The following is a 19539-nucleotide window of genomic DNA, read 5'->3' as shown; positions in this document are numbered from 1 at the left end:
TCCTTGGCAGTACTAAAACCCTGTTGTTTACTCCAGCTAACCTGTGCCCCTATGATCTCTTGTACCAGGGCGTAAACTGGCATTCAGCCTAAGTGACTCCACTGTGCTCAATCCACACACACCAAAATGTGCTGCAGCAGGAAGATGTTTATTTCCTGGTACATCTCTGTACATTGCTGCCATTCTGCTGTGAGGAGGGCTCTTTGCATGTCAGGGAGTGGGTGCAGGATGGAGGAGAAGACACGGGCACAGGCACTGATGTTCCTGCCCCTCTCATTTCAAGCAGGTGATACTGGAAAAAATTGTCCTGATGTAGCTGTGCCACACAGGCAATGTCTGTCCTGGAGGAGCTGCAAGCACTTTTTGCTCCCCTGGTCTGTGCATTTGTCTGACTACATTCTGGCAATAGGAAAAGAGCCAGCACAGGTTTCAGGTTTGGCATAGCCTCATTCTCCTGGAGGGAAGAGGTTTTCTGTATGGGAAGCCACCTTTAGCCATGCCATGGGCCACAGCTGGAGGTGACAATGGCCAGAGGTACCCATCAGCCTGGCCTGCAGCCCCCTGCAATGCACAGGCCACAGGGAGGAGTGGACATGTGCAGTGGCTTGGTGGGTGTGAGGGAGCATGACCAGCCCAGTGGGCACTGGTGTTGGTGTGGCTGTGCCCCAAGGGTCCCAGTCCTGGTGGGACAGTGCTGTGCAGCACTGCTGAGGGAGGCAGGCAGGGAGCAGCAGCTGCCTGGGGCAGCTGAGGCCAAGCAGGCACTGCCAGCCCACCTGGGCAAGGTGCTGGGTGTGAGTGAGCACAAGGCAGGACAAAGTCCATGGGTCTGGATGGCCAGCCCAGGACAGGGCTGGGCAGGGCAGGCAATGTGGGACCTGGCCGTGTCTCCGGGGCAGGTGCAACTGCCTCGTCCATGTGACATGGGCAGGATGTCCAGGATGTTATTCCCCTGTGGGTGGCCATGGCTCCCTGAGGGATCACCAGCCAGTGGGGCAGGAGGGGCAGGATGTCCCCTGGACAGGAGAAGTCGAGAGAGGGAGCGTGGCTGCTCCCTGTCCCCCAGGCTCCCACCGTCCTTCCTCCCCGGCCCGCGGGGTCCCATTGTCCATCCTCACTCCATGCCTCATGCCCTGTCCTCGTCCAGATGCCGTGCTCACCTCCCTGACACACACACCTGCATCCACTGTCTGCCTCATCACCATGTCTGTGTCTGGGCACTGGGGTGCCGTGGGATTACATCCAGACAGGCAGGTCCCTGCCTTCCCAGGGGAATGGGAAGGGGGAGTGGGAGAGTAAGACACTGGAGCACACATCAGTGGCCCCCCCTCTAGGTCCTGCACACCCCCATCCCTGCCCCCCTCCGCAATGCCAGCTTCCAGGACTCACGGAGTGCTTGGGTCCAGCCAAAGACAGGACATGGGGCTGCATCCTGGGGCTGGACTCTGCAGCTCCCACCCACAGCACAGCTGATCTGGCTCCCACACCGTGCCAGAGCCCAGCTCCGGGGAAGAGAGCAGGGTCCAGCCAGTGTCTGTCCCTCACCTGCTCAGACCCCTGAGGGGACAGCAGTGTGGGGACAGAGCAGCAACAGCCACGTCCCGCCCAGGGGCTGGCAGGGTTGGTTCAGTGGTGTTTGGCTTTGGGGCTCCATGCTGTGGCCCCCAGGAGAGCTCTGGCTTTGGCTCCCAAGCCCCCTCCGTGGTCCTGGCAGCTGGCATTGCCCTTGTCCTTGGTCTGCCTGTCGGGCAGGGTGCTGCGGCCGTGCGTGCGGGGCTGTGTGTAACCAGCTCTCCTTGCAGACATCCGGGACAGCGGGGCCAAGCCGGTGATGGTCTATATCCACGGGGGCTCCTACATGGAGGGCACGGGGAACATGATAGACGGCAGCATCCTGGCCAGCTACGGGAACGTGATTGTCATCACCCTCAACTACCGCGTTGGAGTGCTCGGTATGAGCTGGCTGCCCTGCCGTGGGACAGCCCCGGGGCCGCACAGGGGGCGGCGGGCCCGGCGGGATGCGCTGCGGGCGCTGCCCCTGCCCTCGACCCTGGCAGCCCGGCGGTGCCACGTGGCACAGCCCCCAGCACACGGGCACAGCCCAGCCTGGGCCCTGGCACCGGCCCCCCCGGCTCATGTACACAAACTGGCTCAACTGAAAGCAAATATTGGTTTGTGGTTAAATGAATAATAAATGTGTTTACCCAGCATCTCCTCCTGAGAGGGCTCAGACGGGTGAGGTGCCAGCGGGTGCTGCCTGGCTGTCCTGGGGACCTGGCAGCTCTCCCTCCCTGGGCACAGGCAGCCTCCAAGCCACTTGTGCTGCTGGGACCCCCTCAGCAACACACCGTGCCACGGCTGTCTGCAGTGGGCAGCACGGAAGGTGTCAGGAGCCATGCAGAGGAGGGTGGCAGTCCTGTTTCCAAAAGCACTGGTGACTTAGAGAGGCAAAATGAGGACAGAGGGTCAAAAGGCAGTGCAGTCCCCTGGCTGAAGCAGCAGAAACCCCCAGGGGCTGAGACACAGGAGGCTTGTGTGGAACACCACTGTTGCTTGCCTTGGCTGCATGAGAACAAGGGGTGTAGAGGTTTGGGGACAGCTCCTTTCCAAGCCAAGCTGCTGGCTCTCTTCTCTCTTCCTGGCCATCCAGCCTAGCATGGTGCTCTCCCTTGGGCTCCTGCCTGGTACCTGGGGCAGCACATTCCTCTAATGGTTTCCAGAGCCCATATTTTCATGTGGAAGATGATAGTTAACCTATTCAAAACCTTTTAATGTCAAAAGTCCTAAAATGGATAGGTGCAAAGATAAGACACATGAGTCACAATATGACATTAGGCTTAAGTGGTGCCTTCATCATTTCCATTGAGGTGGTGCACCACTCCCAGCCAGACCCCCTCCAAGTGCCAGCACAGCCCTGGGGCCACTCCCTGTGTGCTGGGGTTACCTGCCTGGATTTTACCTCGGGCCCCTCAGGTTTTGGCTTCCTGCTTAAAGTCAAAGCAAACGAAAGAGTGATAACTTATCTTGGGTGTTTCCTGCGCTATTGAAAGCATTTCTCACCTTATTCCCCACTGAGAGCCTTTGCATTTTAAGCTGCAGTCGGTTCCTCTCTGCCCAGCCCACCTCCTGACACTTTACAGAGCCTCCCCCAGCCCACACTAGTCCATGGAAAGCATTGGCTGTGCTCACACTCGCCCTGCCTGCAGCCACTGATGCTTTCTGAGCTTTCCTTGGGGCTGGTGTGAGATGTCTTGAGCTGTTCTAGCACGGGTGGTGGTATGGGTAGGACAGAGCTTTGTGCTCTTTACCCTGTCCCTGCTGGTTGTTGGCCAAAGAGGTTCCCCGAGGTTTGCAGCTGTTCTCTCAGCCTTTCAGCCCTCTGTGCTCTGCAGAGGGTGGGAGGAACTCAGTGGTGTCCCTGCTCCAGCTTAGAACTCACAAAACTCTCATGGTGGGATAGGGTCCCACAGAACACAGGGTGCCCTGCCCTGGGTATGGGGAAGGGGGGTGGGAAACCAGGACTTTCCCTGTTTCCTCATCCCTAACCGGGCTCCCCTTGGCCCTCAGGGTTCCTGAGCACGGGGGACCAGGCTGCCAAGGGCAATTACGGGCTGCTGGACCAGATCCAGGCGCTGCGCTGGGTCAGCGAGAACATCGCCTTCTTCGGGGGGGACCCCCTGCGCATCACCGTGTTCGGCTCGGGCATCGGTGCCTCCTGTGTCAGCCTGCTCACCCTGTCCCACCACTCAGAAGGTAGGTGTCAGCCTGCTCACCCTGTCCCACCACTCAAGGTAGGTTGTCAGCCCTGCCCGAGGCTGCTGCAGCTGCAGAATCTGGTTTAAACCCAGAGAAGAGTAATAAACATAATCCTATTCATACTAACCCTAAGCATCCTCCTAACTGCACTTAACTTTTGTCTCGCCCAAATAAAACCTGACTCAGAAAAACTATCCCCATACGAATGCAGATTCGACCCCCTGGGATGTGCTTGACTCCCTTTCTCAATCCACTTCTTCCTAGTAGCCATTCCCTTCCTCCTCTTCGACTTAGAAATCACCCTACTCCTCCCACTACTATGAGCCACCCAACTACAATCTCCTACCACCACCCTAACCTGAACCTCCTCACTTATCCTCCTTCTTATCTTAGGACTAGCATACGAATGAATTCAAGGCGGATTAGAATGAGCAGAATTTGTCTAACTAGACTAAAAATTAGTCTAAGACGGTTGATTTCGACTCAACAAATTATAGCTCCCACCCTATAACTTTCTTTATGTCCTACCTCCACCCAAGCTTCTGCTCAGCCTTCACCCTGCTGATGCTAACCCAGGGAGGGGAGCCCACCTGGGTCCTGCTGCCCAGCCCAACAAAGTCAGGGCTGCTTTCTAATCACTCACTGGTGAGAGCCTGGACCAGGACTGGGAGGCAAAACTTTCTCATCAAGGGCAGAAAGAGGCCAGTGGCAGAGGATGTGAGAGACAGGGATGGAGTGGGTGCTCCCAGTGCACAAGGCTGCAGCCCAGAGCCAGCCCCTTGGCATGGGGAGAGGTGGGGACCCCACAGCAGGACAGGGATGCTGGGTCATCCCCTGCAATGGGATCCTCAGGGAGCACAGCAGCCCTTGGTTGCTTCCAGGGACAGGAGGGACCCTGCCCTGGTGCTCAGGTGTTCCTAGTGCAGGTGTGGAGGAGGTGCAGGGCATCATTCAGGGCACTGGGAACAGGGATCTCAGTGCTAGGAAAGGTGTTTATACTAGAATAGAGGGGAAGGAAAGGTATTTATACTGGAAGAGAGGGGAAGACAGAGTGCCCCAGACATTCCTCCTGAGCCTAGGGAGGGGTGGAGGGCCCTTTGTTGGGAGACTGGCAGAGCTGGAAGTGCTGCACCTAGCAAAACACAGGTGGAAGTAATATGATTAATATCTGTAAATATAGCAGAGTGTTTACTCTAAATAAAGAAGGGAATTATTTATGCTAAAAGGCTGTGCTGGAATAAGAGCAAATGCATGTAAACCACCTGCAAATGCATTTACATCAAGCACTGAGGGGGAGAAAAATTAGCTGTGAGACTGGAGGTGTTTTTGATAAATTTCCTAAAGGAAATTCTAGGAGCAAAGCCTGAACTGGATGTGGTCCACAGGGGAGCAGCCTGCCAGGGACCTGCTCATGAGCTTTATATGAGGGTGCAGTCATCTTCCAGTGCTGTGTCCCCAGTGTGGTGCTGAGGAGAAAAGGACATGTGTGAGCAGTAGACATGGGCATGAGTCTGCCCTTCAGAGACACACAGCAAATTGCACTTGAAGCTGAAGAGCTGCTGCCCTGCTCAACAGCCTGGGAATCACACAAGAATGGAGATCTCCAGAACCTCAGCAGGGCTGATGGCTGATGATGGGGAGTCTTTTACAGGCTGAAAGCTCCTGCAGAAAGAAAAAGTGTTTTCTCTGCCCATATTGAGTGTGAAAGGCTGCAGAGGGAACACTATGTGTAATGCATTCCCAATGCTTCTAAGGGTACTCCTTTCCATCACAGGAGTGCAGGAGTGTGTGCTTGGCTGCCCAGGTGGCCCCAGCCTCTTGCAGGGGTCCAGGCTGGAGCAGCACGGAGAGAGGCTGAGGGTGGATTGGAGGGGCTGCTCCTTGTGACTTTTCAGCCATGAAGAATAGTCCTGCCAGTATGTGCACTTCTCAGGTGATGCTGCACTTCATGCCACTAAGCCCTGCACCTGCATGGTGAATCCTGTGCTGCCCATGCAGCCCCAGTGCCCCTGGTGTGCCCCCTGCACTCACTGCTGGGGCAGGGGAGCTGCTGCTGGCTGTCAATGCTGTGGGGCAGGAGAGGAGTGCTCAGTGCTGCAGCCAGTGTCCCATAAAGCCAAATGGCTGTAAAATGACCTCAAAAAGTTCCCTGTGCCAGAGCACCCACATCCCCAGGGATGGGTAGCTGGCTCTGGAGCACGGCATGGGAGCAGTGCTAAGTTGCAGCCTGCAGAACAGGTGGGTTTGTTTTTACTGCATCAAAATAAAATTTCTAGTGATCACAAGCTATTAATGAAGCTGCTGATTTGTGCCTGCTCTGCCAGGTGCTGCAAGAGGCAGACACTGGAGGCTTGGTACAGCACATGTTGGGTCTGGCTGCTGGGGAAATCCACAGCTCCCTGCCAGCTTCAGGCCTTGTAGGGTCACTCTGATTCCTCATCAGTGACTAAAGTGCTGTTTTTCTCCCCAGCCAGCCATACCAGGGCATGAGCAGTCTGTGCCAGGCAAACTTTAAGTGCTTCCTTTGCCCCATCTCCTTCTCCATGGGGGCTTCTGCCCTTTGCTGCCAACCCTCCAGATCTCAGCTGGACAAGGCACCCAGCACCCTGCTCTGAGCAGGGCTTGGCCCAGACACCCCCAGAAGTGTTTCCAGTCTCAGATACTGGGCAAAGCAAAGAGGAAATGTGGAGCTGGCAGCAGCTGGTGGCAATCTGCAGCTCCAACCACCCTCTGGCAGAGCCCTGGCCCCACCACTGACTCCACCATGCTGTGGCAGACACTCCTGCAGGAGCCGGGTGTGTTGAGACCCTCACCATGGAGGGGAACAGGAAGGAAAGGCAGAACTTCACCTTCTTGCTGGGCCTCAGCAAGCTGCAGAGGTCCAGTGTGGAGGGCAGGGTGCTGCTGCCTCCCTGGGGTGCTTGTCAGGCTTCAGTCAGGTGCTGGCACAGAGCAGGAGGACATGACGAGTCGGGGCTCTCACAGAGTCCTGGGTCAGGATGTGGCCACGCAGAGACATGGCAGAGGGGCTCCATCGGGGACATGACCAGCTGACAGTGACATCAGCTGCCCTGGCAGTGGTGGGCAGGGCCAGAGCCCAGCCTGTGGGTCTGTCTGGGAAGGGATGCTGCTGGCAGGGCGCAATAGCTGCTGCTGGGACAGCATCTCCAGGGAGCCAGGAAACCCCATCCTGGCTCCTTGGCACGTGGATGATGGTGCAGAGCAAGCAAGCCCATGGCCAGTCTCCAGCCTGTAGGCTGGGTATGGCTTTCTAGGGCACCAGGAGGTGACAAACAGAGCTTGTGACTTCTCTTTGTCCCAGTGCATGGGACTGTACGTCAGGTACTTGGCAGAGTGAGGAATGTGCGTGCAGACAAGAGCTATGGACATGGTGGCTGGGAGCCAGGAGCCTCTGAACGCTTCTGTTGCAGGAAGGTGCTGCTCTGCTTCCCTGCAGAGTGGCACAGCCTTGGTTGCACAGGGGTTCTCTGCACTTCAGGGTGCCAGGGGCAGCCCCATGGGCACCACACTGCAGTGCCAGCACCGTTCAGGGGTCACCCGGAACAGTCCCTCATGGAAAGCAAGTGCTGGGGTCTGGCAGGGGTGCAGGCAGCACTTGGGGTGCAAAGAGGGCTGGCCAGAGAGCAGGGACCCCTGGGTGCACCCCGGACTGGCTGCCTTTCACAGCCCAGAGGCTCTGCTTCCTCACCACCCTTTGTATTCTGAGCACAAGCACCATTGACATGGGACTGGAGCGAAGCCACGCATTTCTCTGCCTGGGCCAGGGCCTTTGTGGCCTCGTTTTCCAGGGCGAAAGTCCACTCCCTCTGTGTTCCTGGTGGCAGAAAGGCCCTCTTTGTGCATCTGGCAGCGTGCTCCTGCAGGGCCGGATTGGCACTGAGCAGCCCCAGCTGGGCAGGAAGCAGCAGGGAGGGGGTGGAGGGGGACTCTGACAAAGCGGTGGGGTGGGACAGGCAGGGTTAAGTGTCCCCAAGCAGGCGTTAACCCTCCCACTGCTGCCAGCCCACAGCCTGGCTCCTCAGTGAAGCAGGTGCCAACCTGGGCTGGAGGATGGTGCTGGGCCCAGGTAACACATCCTTGGGGTGGCTGGGGTAGCACAGGCTGCTTGGCAAGGCCAGGCTGTGATGCAACCATGGCCCCTCTTCTTCCCACACCAGGACAGGGATGCAGGGTCATCTCCTGCAATGGGATCCTCAGGGAGCACAGCAGCCCTCAGTTGCTTCCAGGAGCACCCACTTGCATTCCCAGCTGTCATCCTGCCATCCCCACAGCAGCCCTGAGCTGAGCCCCCTGTGTGAGCCCAGCTCAGCAGGCAGCACAGCTCAGGGACAAGGCCGGGTGTGTGGGCTGCAGCGCTGGCTCCTTGCAGGGGTACAAGAGCATCAATGCCTTCTCCATGCTGCATCCTGCAGTGCAGCTCTGGGATGCTGGAACCCTGCTGAGAGCTTCTCCACTCCCTGCCTGTGTTGCAGGTCTCTTCCAGAGAGCCATCATCCAGAGCGGCTCCGCGCTCTCCAGCTGGGCAGTGAACTACCAGCCTGTGAAGTACACCAGCATGCTGGCTGACAAGGTGGGCTGCAACGTGCTGGACACCGTGGACATGGTGGACTGCCTGCGGCAGAAGAGTGCCAAGGAGCTGGTAGAGCAGGACATCCAGCCAGCCCGCTACCACGTGGCCTTCGGGCCAGTCATTGACGGGGACGTGATCCCGGATGACCCAGAGATCCTGATGGAGCAGGGCGAGTTCCTCAACTATGATATCATGCTGGGGGTCAACCAGGGTGAAGGGCTGAAGTTTGTGGAGGGTGTGGTGGACCCCGAGGACGGCGTCTCAGGCAGTGACTTTGACTACTCAGTCTCCAACTTTGTAGATAACCTGTACGGCTACCCTGAGGGCAAGGACACCTTGAGGGAGACCATCAAGTTCATGTACACGGACTGGGCCGACCGGGACAACCCCGAGACACGGCGCAAGACTCTGGTGGCCCTCTTCACTGACCACCAGTGGGTAGAGCCCTCGGTGGTGACAGCTGACCTGCACGCCCGCTACGGCTCCCCCACCTACTTCTACGCCTTCTACCACCACTGCCAGAGCCTGATGAAGCCTGCATGGTCCGATGCAGCCCACGGGGATGAGGTGCCTTACGTGTTTGGGATCCCCATGATTGGCCCCACAGACCTCTTTCCCTGCAACTTCTCCAAGAACGACGTCATGCTCAGCGCCGTGGTGATGACCTACTGGACCAACTTTGCCAAGACAGGGTGAGTGGGGATGGGTGCCGTGCCTCAGGGGTCTGCACTCACTGCAGCTGCACTCCCTGGGGCTGTGCTGTGGTGGGGGGTTAATCATGCCCAGTGTGGGACACTGAGCTCCCTGTGCCCAGAGGTCCCCGTGTGCTGCACCTTCACTGGGGCCATGGCATCAACCACAAAGCAAGAAGCTTAGATTATGGCCAGCCCCTGGGAGAGGACCCAGCCAAGCCCCAGGGGTGGGAAGGCTTGTTGGCCCTGGTTATCTTGGGTGAGACTTGAGCCAGGGTTGGGTGCTGCCCCGTCATTCAAGCCCTTTTGCCAGCCCACCCTGTGCCACCACTGGCAAAGGTCCCCTCAGTTTCTGTCTCTGCATCCAGCTCTCCCTCTTTGTTTCTTTGGCTTTTCCCAGTGCTAGTTCTGTTCTGCCTGTGTTTCACAGGGACCCCAACAAGCCTGTCCCCCAGGACACCAAGTTCATCCACACCAAGGCCAACCGGTTTGAGGAGGTGGCCTGGTCCAAGTACAACCCCCGTGACCAGCTGTACCTGCACATTGGGCTGAAGCCGCGGGTACGCGACCACTACCGGGCCACCAAGGTGGCTTTCTGGAAGCACCTGGTTCCCCACCTGTACAACCTGCACGATATGTTCCACTACACCTCCACCACCACCAAAGTGCCACCACCCGACACCACTCAGAACTCCCACATCACCCGCCGGCCCAACAGCAAGATCTGGACCACCAAGCGCCCCGCCATCTCTCCTGCCTACAACAGCGAGAACGGGAAGGAGAAGTGGAGCCCGGAGCAAGAGGCGGGCACGCTGCTCGAGAGCCCCCGCGACTACTCCACCGAACTGAGCGTCACCATCGCTGTGGGCGCCTCCCTCCTCTTCCTCAACGTGCTGGCCTTCGCCGCCCTCTACTACCGCAAGGACAAGCGCCGGCAGGACACGCACCGGCAGCCCAGCCCGCAGCGCGGCGCCTCCAACGACATCGCCCACGCGCCTGATGAGGAGATGCCCTCCTTGCAGGTGAGCCAGGGGCACCACGAGTGCGAAGCTGTGCCATCCCACGACACCCTGCGCCTGGCCGCTCTGCCCGACTACACCCTCACCTTGCGCCGCTCTCCGGACGACATCCCGCTTATGACCCCCAACACCATCACCATGATCCCCAACTCGCTGGTGGGGCTGCAGACCCTGCACCCCTACAACACCTTCACCGCCGGCTTCAACAGCACGGGGCTTCCGCACTCACACTCCACCACCAGGGTATAGCTGCCCGCCGCCGGCGCACACGCATGCACGCACGCACACACACGCAGCAGACACTGGCAGAGGGACCGGCGGGGCCCGCAGAGCCCCCAGACGGAGGGGCAGCGCCCACGGACGGTGCAGCTCCCAGCCCAGAGACCTGTGGGGGTCCCAGAGCGGCCCCGGCGCTTTCTTTTGTTCCTATCTAACTTTTGAGAAGTGCTTTGACTCTCCTGGCCTCAGGGCCCCGTGGGTTGCCCCGGGACACCAGTGGGGTGCAGGAGGGACACGGTGTAGTCCTGCACAACCCACCCGTGCAGGTGGGCAGGGGTACCCCACTGTCAGTGGCCACGGGGTTCCCGGTGCTGTGGCTGTGCCTCCCAGTGGGGCGATCGCATCTCCAGTGCTGAGCCCACCGAGCACCCTGGGACTGATGAGGAGCAGGACCAGGCATCCCTCTCAGCCGGTGCCCAGACATCCCCAGGCATCTTGGCAGCCCTGGAAAAGGCTCCTTCACTGTGCTGAGAAGTGGCCCCAGGCCATGGTGCTATAGGCAGAGGGAATGGGCAGAGTCCAGGGACCTGGCCTTGTGCTGGATGCGGGCGCTGGGGCTGGTGCCGGGGCTCAGGGACCCTGGGAGCGGGGCCCTGGGCTGGAGACTTGGCACCTCTGCCCCTCTTTGCGCTGCAGAGAATCTCTTTTGTGTCAGTCATTTCTCTTTGCAGAGACGTTTTTTAAGCAGATCTTTAGTTCTTTACACACTAACGGAGTCGCCGCGTTTTGTCCTTTGTAAAGATTTTAAAACCAAGTGTTCTTGATATAAAATAAAAAGCCAGTTAGAAGCCAGCGTGTGCGCACGGTGCCAGCCCCCCATGGCGCCCGCCTGCTGTGGGTGGGCACCAGGCAGGGCAGTGCCTCCTGCACTGTGGGGCTGCGCTCTTTTGTATTTTTTGATATTCTCCCTCCTCTGTCACCCGTGCCCACGTATCTCAGCCAAAAAGCCTATCCAACGGCCTGCCTGCGAGCACCCCCGCCCCGGTCCCTCACCGCCACCACTGGCCAGTGCCACCCACTGCCCCTGTGGGCATCACCTGCTCCGAGCACTGTCTGTTCACTCCCATGAACCCAGGACAGCCCCTCATGCTCCCCACCCTGCCCTGCTCCCCCAGGAGCATCCCACATCCCTTCACCATTGGCCCAGGGCTGTGCTGTGCCCTCCCTGCCCGTGCTTGTTGCCCGAAAGCAGAGCCGGTGGTTTGCAGCCTGCGGCAGGAGCGGGGCGACAGGAGCAGGGTGAGCTGCTCACCAGCATCACCTCTGCCTCCTAGACTGCTTCCACTGGGGCCTTTACCCCACTGTGGAGTGACCCCAACTCCGGCATCCAGGATGTGCAGCTGGAACAGATGCCTGGGTAGGGACTCTGGGGGTGATGCAGCCTGTGTGGGGCTGGGAGCCAACCTGTGCTGGGGCTGGGGCATCTGCTGTGGCCACCAAGCCACACGTGGCTCTAGACAAGTGGCTTTGGTGTGGTGCGGGCATGGAGAAGGAGCTGCAGGGGATCCCACGTGGGGTACCCCGGTCTCAGCCCCCCAAGGTGAGCCCTAGCACCTGGGGGCCTGGGGAGGCAGGAGAAAGGGACAGGTCCTTGTAGGGACACCATATCTTGTCCCTGTGCAAGACGGTCCGGCTGGCAGACGCTGCCCGTGCTGGCGGCCGTGACGCACCGGTGCCGGCTGGCCCTGCTGCCCGGGGCCAGCGCATCGATGGCCCTGCTGGCCCTGCTGGCCCTGCTGCCCGGGGCCAGCACAACAACGGCCCCGCACCCCGCCCCGGCCCCCGCCCCACGCAGGGCTGAGGGTGAGGATGCTCGTTGGAGAATGTATTTATACCCTGTCACCCGCGCAGAGTAACAAATTCCAAATAAAACAGAAGTGATATTTTTAATAGCGGTGTGTCTCGCCTCTTCTTGGAGCATGCAGGGCCGGGGGATTACCGGGCTGGGTGGGTGGGATGCCCTGTGCTGGTCCCCATGTCCCTGGTACCCCTCTACAGAGGCAGCAGGGGGACCCTGGTATCACCCCCCATGTCAGGGCGCTGGACCCCCACAGGCAAGCTGGCACCGTAGCATCCGGGACTGCCAACACCGTGTGCCACAGTGGGGGGTGTCCCCAAATCCCCCCAGCCCTGCTGCCCCCAGCACTGGGGCCCCAAGTGGGAATGCATCTGTCCCACAGCCCCCTCCCTCCGAACTTCAAACCCCTTCCCCAGCCTTTCCCAGCTGAGCTCCCCTCCCCCTATTTGCCAAAGAGAAAAGCTGCTGGTTTCATTTCTTTTTAATGTAATTTCAACTGGAGTTGCCATGGAAACCAGGAACGGAGTGGGGGGGCTGAATTGCCTCCAGGCAGCGCGCAGACACTGGAGCCAGGGCCGAGGCCCCGAGCCAGGGGAGCCGGGGCAGGCAGGGGCACAGGCTATGAGGAAGCTGAGTGTGGGGCTCTGCCCTTCTCCCCATGGGGGACCTTGGCAGCTCCAGTGCCACGGGCACATGTCACCCTGTCCAGCACCATGCTCCAGACCCTGTGCTGGACCCCCCTAAAAGCCCTAGTGCTCCCCATTGTGGCATCCCACAGAGTGCCCAGTGCCCTCTTGAAGGGGTGATGCCTTTCTGCCCCAGATTAGGGGATCGCCCTGCCCTTCTGTCCCCTCTCCTCATCCTTGCACAGCCCCAGCTGCACGCTGCCACATGTGCCAGCGTGGCCAACCCAAGCTAGGACCCCGAGGCAAGCTGGTGACAGACAACCCAGTGCTAGTATGCTACTGCCTTTGCAAAACTCCTGAGGCTGCCATCTGTCCAGGGTGTCCTTGACCATCAACAGTTTTCCTTTGGAGACCTGGCAAAGCTCAATGGACACTGTATCCCAGAGGGTATGAACACTTTACATCTGCGTGACAACTGTGGGACATCCTCTGCTTCAGGGGACATGTTTAGGGCTGCTGGCAAGGAGAACCATAAGGGAACTCAACTGCAAAGGTGTCCCTGGCATGGGAGGGAGTGAGTGAGTGATCTGTGGCTGGACTCTGGCTGCTTGAGGATTCACAGCCAGCAGGAGGGCAGGGATGCTGCTCTTCTGTCACGGTTTGACGCTGGCACAATGCCAGTGCCCCCATGAAAATATATGCTCCCTGGTGTCTGCTGTGAGATGTGACCAGGAATGGAGCAAAGCAGGCTCCAACTCAGGAATAAAGAAGAAAAAACTTTATTAACCTACAACTATATATAAAGAGAAACACACACAGAACTCGGAATGAAAACCTTCCAAAAAACATTCCTCCTCCCCCCACCAAATTTCCAATACATCCACCCCTCAGATCACCAACTCTCAGTCCATCACCACCCTTTAGATAATCAATTCTCAGTTCATCAAGGAGGGAGGAGTCCCTCTTGTACCATAGGCTTTCCCCTGGAAACACAGTTGAAACCTCAGTTGACCACAGCATCCCAAAAAACCCAGTTCCTCTCAAACCAGGACATCTTCACCGTAGCATCACTGGGATAGTGCCCTGGTGCTGTTCCCCACACCTCTGATGCACCCAGGACACAGGAGAGCAGACTCACAGGCAGGCAGAACAAGCTGTTAAGTCTTAGGCTGCAACCCCCTCTGCCCTGTGCTGCAGCAGCACAAAGGATTTCTGTGCTCACCCACTGCCAGTGACCTTCCTGGCAGTTGACTCAGAGCTGAGGGTTTTGTCTCTCTGAGAACAGCAGCCTGGATCCAGGGATGCCTGTCCTGCTGCCAGTCCAAGCCTGGAACCCAGCAGCCCCTGCACTGCAGTGGCCATCCAGTGACGAGGCTGAGCCCTGCCTGGAGCAGAATGGCTGGGGAAAGGAGACTCTGGAAGCCTCCTCTGCAGTCCTCCTGACAGTGGAGATGTTTCAGTGATAGTTCAAGCTTGATTTCATCCATCGTGCCCATACAGACTGCTGGGCTGCAAGTTCTCTGACCCTACGAGAATGCCAGCAGCTGCGTCACGTCTGTCCCACCATCCTCATGCTGACTCAGTCCTGCCCATCTCATCAGCTTATCTGCGTTAGACGTGCCCACGTCTTTGAACTCTTCCGCTGCAACTCCAGACACCAATTACCTCCACAATTAGCGTCATTAACAAGAAGCGCATTTCTGGCCCGCGTGGCCGCGGGCGGGGCAGTTTTCTGGGTACTGGAGGCAGCGCCGGCCGCTGTTCAGTACAGCCTGTCCTTCCCCGACGGCTCCTGCAGTTCAACCTGTGGCCAGCAGCGAGGGGACTGCCCGCGCTCCGGGACCTCTGCTCCTCCCAGCCAACTCCCTGCAAGGACAGCGGGCGGGCACAGGGCTGGACAGCAACGCCCTGGGTTCCTCCTCCTCTTTCCGGTTGTTTTTTTCTCCATTTTTACTACATTTTAGACGGATTCCCGCGCTGAGCCCCAGCGGTGCTGCCGCGGGCAGGTGCGGCCCCGCCGCCCCCGGCCCGGCCCCGCAGCGCCACCTGGCGACACCCCCGCCGCACGGCCCGAGCCCCCCGGCGACCCCTCAACCGGCTCCCAGTAATCTCCATTCACCCCTCGACCGGCCCCCAGTAATGCCCATCCACCCCTCAGCCGGCTCCCAGTAATGCCCATCCACCCCTCAACCGGCTCCCAGTAATGCCCATCCACCCCTCAGCCGGCTCCCAGTAATGCCCATTCACCCCTCAGCTGCCTCCCAGTAATGCCCATTCACCCCTCGACCGGCTCCCAGTAATGCCCATCCACCCCTCAACCGGCTCCCAGTAATCCTCATTCACCCCTCAGCTGCCTCCCAGTAATGCCCATCCACCCCTCAACCGGCTCCCAGTAATCCCCATTCACCCCTCAACTCCCAGCGCCTAGATGGCTCCCAGCGCCCCCCAGCCACCCCTATCCTGGCTCCCAGCGCCCCCAAGTCACCCCTATCCTGGCTCCCAGTAATTCCCATTCACCCCTCGCCTGGCTCCTAACGCTCCCAGTCACCCCTCACCTGGCTCCCAGTGCTCCTCAGCCACCCCTGTCCTGGCTCCCAGTAATTCCCAGTTCACCCCTGTCCTGGCTCCCAGTAATTCCCAGTTCACCCCTGTCCTGGCTCCCAGTGTCCCTCAGTCACCCCTATCCTGGCTCCCAGTAATCCCCAGTGCCCTCTCGCCTGGCTCCCAGGGACCTCCCTGCAGTAAGCCTCCCTCCCTGCAGTAAGACCCCTATCCTGGCTCCCAGGGACCCTTCTCCCCATGCCAGCCTCCCGTTGTGCCTCGTCCCACTTAGCTCAGCCCAGCCCAGTGCTCAGCAGTCTGCCCTCCTCTTGATGGCCCCCAGTGACCCCCCCCAGCCCGATCTCTCCAGCCGGGCCCCAGTAGCCCCTTGCTGCCCCAGTGTGCCCTGCATTAACCCCCAGAACCCGCCCGGGGTGCGGGACCGGGCGGTGCCGCCGCTGCAGCAACTCGCCGGCGCTGCTGACTCAGGTGTGGCGGATTATCAGAGGCTGAGATTGTGGCCCCAATGGCCCCAGCCAGCCCTGCCCACATCAGCCACCGCCGCTATCTCACTGCCCACCGACCCCCGCCCCGCTGTGCGGGCGCCCCGAGCGGCCCCAGCCGCTGCACGGTGCCACCCTGCCGTCCCCATGCGGGGACACCGGCACCACTGTCACCCCCATACAAGGGACGGCGTGCGGGCTCCTGCAGCCCGGCCAGGGGCCCAGGATGAGCGGCAGGGTCGCCGTGTCCCACACGGGGTGCTGGGCGGCGGGACCTTGAAGCGGGCCAGCCGAGTTAATCGTTGACCGGCTGTTTGCCTTTCCCCATCTGCACTTTTACACATTAAATCTGGGTATTGGTGGCTCCCCGGGGGCCAGCCGGCAGCCTGAAGCACCAGATCAAGGTGCTCCGAGAGCTGGGGGTACCCAGAGTCATCACCCGGGTGGAGAGCAGGGCTCCTCCACCGTGCATGTGTCTGGCTTGCAAGGAATGCAGCGGGGAGGATGCTCACAGCAGGGGAGTGGGGCCACGGCGACCAGAAATGTCCCCGGGGACCATCCTGGGGGGCCGGCCCTGCCCCGGTGCTGCAGTAGCCCGGGGGCTGGCGCCGGGGGATGCTCAGCCGCTGGTGGGTGCGGGTGGGTGTGAGCCTGGCTGGACACACCTGCGGTGTTTACTCGGCGAGTCGTGGAAGGAGCAAGGCTGTTTGGGAGGCGGGGGTGGCGTGCTTTCAGGGCAGTATAAAGTCCAGGGGGGTGGTGCGGTGCAGACTGATTGCTGCAATCCCGAACAGCATTGATTGATTGTCCTGTTGTTGAGGTGAGAAGCTGGCGGGCACAGCACCGTTCCGGGGGTGGCCGCATGTCCCCCAGCTGGGGAGCACCAGGGGGGCTACAATGGGGACCACAGGCAGGGCTCGGCCCTGGGAGAGGGGAGCCGGCAATGCTGGTCCTCATGGCGGGAGTGGGGAAGGGGCACTGGGGGCACAAGCGGCGTCCTCACAGCTTTGCTGGACGGTCTTTGGCTGCCACCGCTTGCACAGCTCCGGCTGCTCGCACCTTGGGCTAAGGGATGGAGGTGGCATTTGGGATGGCACTGACTGCCCCTCCAGCCTGCAGGTACCCAGCTGGGAGGGTTTACTGGGTACGCTGCTCCCCACCTGAGGCTGGGGACAAAACCCCTGGGACACGGCGCCATCCCTGCAGGGATGGGGCACAGTGTGACGGTGTGGCTGGGATACCAGCCTTGGGGACACGGGGGCTGTGCGAGCACAGGGATTGTTGTCCCCAGCCGCATGTCCGAGCAGTAGGACACCGTCGGTGAGTCCCTCTCGGGGGAGGAGCGCAGCCCCAGCGCACAGCAGCTTCTCTCCGCCGCCCTTTCTCCCACGTCTCCGACGGCACGCGTGGGGCAGCTCCGGTGCCCTCACAGACGCTGCTGCTGGCACCAGAGCCTTGAGGGGATGGCAGGACCCAGTGCCACCCTGCCCCGCGGCAGCTCAGTGCAGACCCCTGCTCCAGCGCCCTGTGCCGTCCATGCGGGATGTGCACGCTCGGCCATGCTTCCTGGGCTAGGGACCTCCGGACACGCTGGGTGGCCTGTCCGGCCCGGCGATGTCTGTCTGTGGCGTGGGTCCCGCCGGGCAGAGCCACGAGCAGCCCGCGGGTGGCGGGGCCGTGTCCGGGGTCGGTGCGGGGCGTGGTGGGGAGGTGGGAGTGGGTGCAGGGCCGAGCAGCGGGAATGCAGCACACAGGCACTTTGTTTGGCCAGGGTGGGCGGAAGTCAGGGCGTTAGATCTGAATGCTAAAGTGTGTTGTTCATGGGCCGATAAAGGCCCCATTGTATGCAAATAGTTTATAAAGCAGCATATGACTTCCAGTGCAGGGCAGTGGCAGAGAGAGACGAGGGCAGGCGGAGCAGAGCTCTCCTGCGGGAGGCATGAGACCTTAGAGGGGCCACTGGGGGCAGCTTGCGAGGACCTTTCCTCACCGGCAGGTACGCGTCGCTAGGATCCTCCACACTGGGGGGTGGCTGGTCCCGGCCACCCAGACTCCTGCCGGGGTGGGAAGCAGCTCCCGGGGCTGCTCAGTGTCCGTGGGGAGCTCTGGTGGGGCAGGGGTCTGTGCCTGGGGGTGGGATCACCCTGTGTTCCCCGGGCCAGGATGGCCCTGGGAGGGTGGCAGTGCAGGGCTGCACGGGGGGATTGCCCCAGCTCAGGGCTCTCTGGCCACGCTCCTGCAGATAATGGGAGGACGAAGGGAGGCACTGGTGCAGTGGAGCCCATGAAGCTCCTTGGGACCATTCCTAGCCAAAGAGCTCAGCACTGGGTACTGGGGGTCCCTGAGAAGGTGTAGGAGCTTCACCCTCATTCTCTGTGGCAGCTGTGGGTTAGAATCCCTGTGCCAGCGTGGGGTGGCAGGACTGGAGAATCTGGCACTGCTGGGGCAGCCAGTCTCCCGCCTGCTCTGGCCAAAATGCTGCCTGGAGCCGTGTCGGGAGCAGGAGCCACGCTGCCATCCTCCTGTCTGTCGATCCTGCTCTCCACCCATCAGGGCTGCCACCCAGTTGCTCCCAGGTCCCTCCTGGGGCTGCTGCCACTGGAGCCCGGACCTGCTCTGCTGGCTCTCAGCCAGGGGTCCTTCCTGCTCCTAACACCATCCCTCACTGCTCTCTCCTGCAGACGTGAGAAACGATGAATTGGGCCGGGCTGTACACGGTGCTGAGCGGGGTGAACCGCCACTCCACCGCCATCGGGCGCATCTGGCTCTCTGTCATCTTCATCTTCCGGATAATGGTGTTAGTGGTGGCAGCCGAGAGCGTTTGGGGGGATGAGAAATCTGCCTTCACCTGCAACACCCAGCAGCCTGGCTGCAACAGCGTCTGCTATGACCACTTCTTCCCCATCTCCCACATCCGCCTGTGGGCGCTGCAGCTCATCCTCGTCACCACGCCAGCCCTTCTCGTGGCAATGCACGTGGCCTACCAGCAGCACCAGGAGAAGAAGCTGCTGGTGATGACCGGGCACGCGGATGCCAAGCACATGGAAGAGGTCAAGAAGCACAAGATGCGCATAGCGGGATCGCTGTGGTGGACATACGTCTGCAGCGTGGTCTTCAGGCTGCTCTTCGAGGCCGTGTTCATGTACATCTTCTACATGCTCTACCCAGGCTACCAGATGATGCGGCTGGTAAAGTGCGAGGCTTACCCCTGCCCCAACACTGTCGACTGCTTCATCTCCCGGCCCACTGAGAAGACCATCTTCACTGTCTTCATGCTGGTCACCTCCAGTGTCTGCATCATCCTCAACATGGCAGAGCTGGTCTACCTGGTGGTGCGGGCCTGTGCCCGCCGAAGCCAGCACCACTCCAACCCCTCGTCGGCGAAGGGCTCCTTCTACGGGCACAAGCATTCCTCTGAGTACAAGCAGAACGAGATCAACCAGCTGCTGACAGAGCAGGACGGTTCCCTCAAGGACATGCTGCGCCGCAACTCTGGGCTGCAGGAGAAGGGTGACCGCTGCTCTGCCTGCTAGGGGCAGGGGCCGCTGGCCCCACAGTCACCCCATGGGCCTGTTACTGTCCCTGTCCCAAGGATGGCATCCCTCAGGCATGAGTGTGGCTCTCCTAGATGGCCAGGAGGGCATCTTGGGCCATTAAATCTCCATTCTCAGGTGCTGCCTCCCTCCTTTCTGCTCTGGCCGTGATATGCTGGGAGCTGGGGTGCCAGTGTGGGG

At 60.4% G+C, this 19539-nt stretch overlaps 2 protein-coding genes across 5 annotated transcripts in view; both read left to right on the top strand.

The window, feature by feature from the left end:
- The window catches only part of NLGN3 (neuroligin 3), a 39906-nt gene extending 27679 nt beyond the window's left edge, over positions 1–12227 (top strand). For all 4 annotated transcript variants that reach the window (XM_054641666.2, XM_077186200.1, XM_077186201.1 and 1 more), the window contains 4 exons: positions 1803–1952; positions 3568–3753; positions 8250–9039; positions 9470–12227. In XM_054641666.2, the coding sequence (XP_054497641.1) occupies positions 1803–1952; positions 3568–3753; positions 8250–9039; positions 9470–10307 (1964 nt within the window). In that variant the 3' untranslated portion in view covers positions 10308–12227. The remainder of the gene's footprint in view (positions 1–1802; positions 1953–3567; positions 3754–8249; positions 9040–9469) is intronic.
- Positions 12228–17696: 5469 nt separating this feature from the next.
- Positions 17697–19475, top strand: GJB1 (gap junction protein beta 1). The gene is made up of 2 exons (XM_054641477.2): positions 17697–17801; positions 18487–19475. The coding sequence occupies exon 2, from the start codon at positions 18499–18501 to the stop codon at positions 19336–19338; it is 840 nt and encodes a 279-aa protein (XP_054497452.1). The 5' UTR covers positions 17697–17801; positions 18487–18498; the 3' UTR covers positions 19339–19475.
- The last annotated feature ends 64 nt before the right edge of the window (positions 19476–19539 follow it).

The sequence above is a fragment of the Agelaius phoeniceus genome, chromosome 14, assembly GCF_051311805.1.
Source record: "Agelaius phoeniceus isolate bAgePho1 chromosome 14, bAgePho1.hap1, whole genome shotgun sequence".
Lineage (NCBI taxonomy): Eukaryota > Metazoa > Chordata > Aves > Passeriformes > Icteridae > Agelaius > Agelaius phoeniceus.
This window is presented reverse-complemented; position numbering and strand designations above follow the sequence as displayed.